The sequence below is a fragment of the Staurois parvus genome, unplaced genomic scaffold, assembly GCF_062004578.1.
Source record: "Staurois parvus isolate SC_StPar_1 unplaced genomic scaffold, SC_StPar_1.0 ptg000575l, whole genome shotgun sequence".
NCBI classification, from domain to species: Eukaryota; Metazoa; Chordata; class Amphibia; order Anura; family Ranidae; genus Staurois; species Staurois parvus.
In genome coordinates this window covers 8476538-8482542 of record NW_028318371.1, presented here as the reverse complement: position 1 = coordinate 8482542, position 6005 = coordinate 8476538, and the positions used below count along the sequence as shown (strand labels likewise).

General features: G+C 45.2%; 1 protein-coding gene across 1 annotated transcript in view; it reads right to left on the bottom strand.

Moving 5' to 3' along the window:
* Positions 1-1137: 1137 nt before the first annotated feature.
* The window catches only part of CUNH8orf82 (chromosome unknown C8orf82 homolog), a 72646-nt gene continuing 67778 nt past the window's right edge, over positions 1138-6005 (bottom strand). Inside the window, exon 3 of the mRNA XM_089692104.1 lies at positions 1138-1821. Within this exon, the coding sequence (XP_089548230.1) occupies positions 1388-1821 (434 nt within the window). The 3' untranslated portion in view covers positions 1138-1387. The remainder of the gene's footprint in view (positions 1822-6005) is intronic.

The window sequence follows — 6005 nt, the reverse complement described above, 5'->3', positions numbered from 1 at the left end:
GCAGGGTCCGGGGAGAGCGGATATAGGGAATGCAGGGTCCTGGGTTTAGGAACACTTTAAGGGCAGATTCATACAGGAGACTGTTTCTCTTTAACCAGTTCCCCGTCACTCTGTAGCAGAAGTACATTTCCTGGTAGGGAGCATGCGCTCCCTGCCCGTGCCACCATTGGCTGCTTCAGATGTCAATCACTGGTCACCGGCTGGAGATTTCCCACTGGCACCTGGCGATCATCAGGGAAAGCTGACAGGGGAGAGACCTGTGTGTAAACAACACAGGTCTCTCTCCTGTCAGACATGCTGCTTTGTATCTCTCTGCACAGCATTTCTCAGTAGTAAAACACACACAGCACACAGTTAACCCTTTGATCGCCCAAAAATTAACCCCTTCCTGCCTAGTGCCATAAGTACAGTGTCAGTGCTTTTTATTAGCACTGATTACAGTATTAGTGTCACTGGGGACGTCAGTGGCTGTTAGTTCCCCTCCCAGTGTCAGAATGTCGCCGCCATTACTAGTATAAAAAAAAAAATATGAAAATTCCAATATATACACCGCCAATTGTAAACCATCTCGTAAACCAATTATTTACACATATTGGGATTTTTTTTTTTAGCAAAGACATGGAGCGGAATACATTTTGGCTTAGAATTTTTATGACAAAATGTGTTTTTTTTAATTTCTTTATTGGACATTTTTTACAGCAAAAAAGTCAAAAACATTTTTTTTTTCAAAATTGTCGGATTTTTTTTAGTTTATAGCGCAAAAAGTAAAAAACGCAGAGGCGATCAAATACCACTGAAGGAAAGCTCCATTTGTGGGGAAAAAAAGGACATAAATTTATGTACAGCGTTGCACGACCGCGCAATTGTCAGTTAAAGTAACGCAGCGCCGTATCACAAAAAATGGCCTGGTCGGGAAGGGGGGAATCCTCTGGATGGTGAGGGGTTCAAGCACAGCAATATATTTTGTTGGCAGCACTAGGTCACATGGCACACACCTCTCCACTGGCAGTACAGCCGGAGGGTCATCACACTCATACGTCCCCCATATTGATTTATGAGGAAGAAATGATTCCTCTGTATAGTCTGTATCCAGGTTAAAGTCGATCTCCTAAAGCACAAAAAAAAAAAAACTAGCCATAATGGCCACAGCCCTGTTTTATTCTGTACTTGCTGGTACAAGGCAGAGACAACCATTTTCTGAGACTACAATTATTTTTGAAGTCTCATATTTGCATCTTTTCCATAGGCCCCCAATGCCTGAAATATGACAGTTTCATCAGCAGACTGTGCCACTGACTTCTGCCTCTCCTCTCCAGGGAAGTCACTCCCATGTGTACATCAAGGTGTCTGACATTCACCTGGAGTTCCACTTTCCAATTCCGCCCCCTCAGATTAGCGCTCGCAGCTCATTGGTGAGGATGTACCGTTTGCCGTCCCAATGAAAATGGCTGGGGGTTCCAGAAGGAGACCCGCTGGGGAATTCAAAACAGGGGCTGAGCTCGAACGCCACTGATGACTTTACAAGGCCCACCCCTCCGCTCTTCTCCGGCGCTGGGTGATAGACCCGCCCATTTTCTAGAAGCATCACAAGTCTCTCCGGCTCGAAGCGCACCACTAGCTGGTCCCCTCCCCCACAGTACGACAAATGCTGGAGCCCCGAGCGCTCATCCCGCAGGAGGTGGGTGAAGACGACGGGGCGGTCATCGCAGCGGATGTAGTTACATTCCCTGCCGCACGGCGAGATGTACGGGAACTCCTCCTCGTAGCGTCCGCTGGTGTTCCTCCGCACTTGTTTGAAGAAGAAAACCAGAAACTGCTTCTCTGAAATACAAAAGAATATGTCAGAGATATATACATGAATAATAGTGTAGAACACTACGGTGTATGTCAGAGATATACAGTAGATCTTTATATCACTAGAGGGGTCACCAGCAGGAGGAAGGAGGTCCTGATTCCCCTATATAGATCTTTATATCACTAGAGGGGTCACCGGCAGGAGGAAGGAGGTCCCGATTCCTCTATATAGATCCTATCACTAGAGGGGTCACCGGCAGGAGGAAGGAGGTCCTGATTCCTCCATATAGATCTTTATATCACTAGAGGGGTCACCAGCAGGAGGAAGGAGGTCCTGATTCCTCTATATAGATCTTTATATTACTAGAGGGGTCACCGGCAGGAGGAAGGAGGTCCTGATTCCTCTATATAGATCTTTATATCACTAGAGGGGTCACCAGCAGGAGGAAGGAGGTCCCGATTCCTCTATATAGATCCTATCACTAGAGGGGTCACCGGCAGGAGGAAGGAGGTCCTGATTCCTCTATATAGATCTTTCTATCACTAGAGGGGTCACCGGCAGGAGGAAGGAGGTCCTGATTCCTCTATATAGATCTTTATATTACTAGAGGGGTCACCAGCAGGAGGTCCTGATTCCTCTATATAGATCTTTATATTACTAGAGGGGTCACCAGCAGGAGGTCCTGATTCCTCTATATAGATCTTTATATTACTAGAGGGGTCACCAGCAGGAGGTCCTGATTCCTCTATATAGATCTTTATATCACTAGAGGGGTCACCGGCAGGAGGAAGGAGGTCCTGATTCCTCTATATAGATCTTTATATCACTAGAGGGGTCACCAGCAGGAGGAAGGAGGTCCTGATTCCTCTGTATAGATCTTTATATCACTAGAGGGGTCTTCAGCAAGAAGGAGGTCCTGATTCCTCTATATAGATCTTTATATCACTAGAGCAGGGGTGGGCAACTGTGGCCCTCCAGCTGTTGTAGAACTACAAGTCCCATGAGGCATTGCAAAACTGACAGTTACAAGCATGACAGCATGACTCCCAAAGGCAGAGGCATGATGGGACTTGTATTTCACCAACAGCTGGAGGGCCACAGTCGCCCACCTCTGCACTAGAGGGATCGCCAGAAGGAGGAGGAAACATGTCCTGATTCCTCTGTATTGGTCTGTATATCACTAGAGGGGTCACCAGTGGGAGGAAGGAAGTCCTGATCAGGGGTGGACTGACAACTCATGGGGCCCCCAGGCAAAAGGGGATCATGGGGCCCCTGTGTCCTTGCCCAAACTCAAAAAAGCCCATGAAAAAGGTACCAGGGGCATCTCATGGGGCCCCCTACTGACCCTGGGCCCTCGGGCAATGCCCGAGTTTCAAATGGTCAGTCCGCCCCTGGTCCTGATTCCTCTATATTGATTTGTATATCACTAGAGGGGTCACCAGGGGGAGGAAGGAGGTCCTGATTCCTCTATATAGATCTTTTTGAGACCTCATTTAGAATACTGTGTCCAGTTCTGGAGACCTCACTTACAAAAAGACATTGATAAGCTAGAACGAGTCCAGAGAAGGGCAACAATTATGGTGAAAGGTCTGAGGGATTAAACACATCAGGAGAGACTTCAGAAGCTTAATATGCCCAGTCTGGACGAAAGAAGTGAAATTATGGACATGACTGAAACTTTTAAATCCATGAAGGGTGTGATTACGGTTCAGGAGGACTGTATGTTCAGTATGAAGCCAAGATGAAGAACACGAGGACCAGACCTCAGACTATCAGGAGGAAAGGTCTGTACTAACCTTAGAAAGTATTATTGTACAGAAAGGGTAGTTGACCCTTAGAACAGACTTCCAGCAGTGGTAGGGAGTCCGTCAACAGTAAGTGGTTTCAAACATGCTTGGAACCAACAGATCTATACTATAAAAAGCTAAGGAAAAAAAACTAAATAAATAAATAAATGGCAGGCTTAATGGACCACTTGGTCTTTTTTTGTACCATCACTTTTCTATGTTTCTATGTACAGTTGTGTTCAAAATAATAGCAGTCAGACATCACTAACTGGATCAATCCCTGTTTTTGGTAGAAATGATATCTCTACATGGCAAATAATTTCCTAGCCGGTGTAGTAGAGTAATAGAAATCCAACAGACCCAACAGTCATGACATGCTGCTGATTCTGTGTCATTGAATCACTCATTGAAAGGGGCGTGTTCAAAATAATAGCAGTGTGGAGTTCTATTAGTGACGTCATTCATTCTTTGAAAAACAGGTGGCAATTATTACCCTTATTTAAGGAAGGAAGGCAGCAAATGTTGTCCATGCTGGTTACAGCGCATTTCTCTCTGAAATTGAGGAAAATGGGTCGTTCCAGACATTGTTCAGAAGAACAGCGTATCTTGATTAAAAAGCTGATTGGAGAGGGGAAAACATATAAAGAAGTGCAGAAAATGTTCGGCTGCTCAGCTAAAATGATGGCAAATGCTTTAAAATGGCAACCAAATCCTGAAAGACGTGGAAGAAAGCGAAAAACTACCATTGGAATGGATAGAAGAATAGCCAAAATGGCGCGGACTCAGCCAACAATCAGCTCCAGGAAGATGAAAGAAGGTGTGACGTTCCCTGTGAGGACTGTTACAATTAGAAGACGCTGATGTGAAGCCAAGCTATCTGCAAGAAGTCCCCGCAAAGTCCCACTGTTGGAAAAAAGACGTGTGCTGAAGAGGTTACAATCTGCCAAAGAGCACATTGACTGGCCTAAAGAGAAATGGCGCAACATTTTGTGGACTGATGAAAGTAAGATTGTTCTTTTTGGGTCTAGTGGGCGGAGACAGTTTGTCAGACGACCCCCAAACACTGAATTCAAGCCACAGTACACTGTGAAGACCGTGAAGCATGGTGGTGCAAGCATCATGATATGGGGATGTTTCTCATACTACGGTGTTGGGCCTATTTATCACATACCAGGGATCATGGATCAGTTTGAATACATCAGAATACTTGAAGAGGTCATGCTGCCTTATGCTGAAGAGGAAATGCCCTTGAAATGGGGGTTCCAACAAGACAACGACCCCAAACACACCAGTAAACGTGCAACATCTTGGTTCCAGACCAACAAGATGGACGTTATGGAGTGGCCAGCCCAATCCCCGGATCTTCATCCAATAGAAAACTTGTGGGGTGACATCAAAAATGCCGTTTCTGAGGCAAAACCAAGAAATAGAGAAGAACTGTGGAATGTGGTCCAATCATCCTGGGCTGGAATACCTGATCACAGGGGCCAGAAGTTGGGGGACTCCATGCAACACAGATGTACAGCAGTTCTCAGAAACAGTGCGACTACAACCAAATATTCATGAAGTCATTCAAAGGAAAGCAAAATCTTCAAACATTTCTCAGTTTATATAGTGAATGTTTGAGTTTGTAAAGAAGAATACAAACACTGCGATTTTTTTGAACCGTCTAATATTCACATTTCTTCAATTTTTTTAGAGGAACAACACAAATTTGATGTATTTTTCTTCATGTTGTGATTTGGAATAGAATGTGTCGTGTTCCCAATGCATTTGTGTGGATGGAAATAAAAGGATTAGAAGGATTTTCAGCTTTATTCACTTTTTTCAACACACTGCTATTATTTTGAACACAACTGTATATATCAGAGCTATATAAATGTATAATAATAGTGTGTGAATGTGGGGGAGGGGAAATTAGAGTGTAAGCTCCTCTGGTACAGAGACTGATGAGACTGTGGGGGAGGGGAAATTAGAGTGTAAGCTCCTCTGGTACAGAGACTGATGAGACTGTGGGGGAGGGGAAATTAGAGTGTAAGCTCCTCTGGTACAGAGACTGATGGGACTGTGGGGGGAGGGGACATTAGAGTGTAAGCTCCTCTGGTACAGAGACTGATGTGACTGTGGGGGGAGGGGACATTAGAGTGTAAGCTCCTCTGGTACAGAGACTGATGTGACTGTGAGGGGAGGGGACTTTAGAGTGTAAGCTCCTCTGGTACAGAGACTGATGTGACTGTGGGGGAGGGGACATTAGAGTGTAAGCTCCTCTGGTACAGAGACTGATGTGACTGTGGGGGAGGGGACATTAGAGTGTAAGCTCCTCTGGTGCAGAGACTGATGTGACCGGCTCAGTGTTCTCTGTACAGCACTGCGGTATATGTCAGAGCTATATAAATGTATAATAATAGCTAGATTGTAAGCTC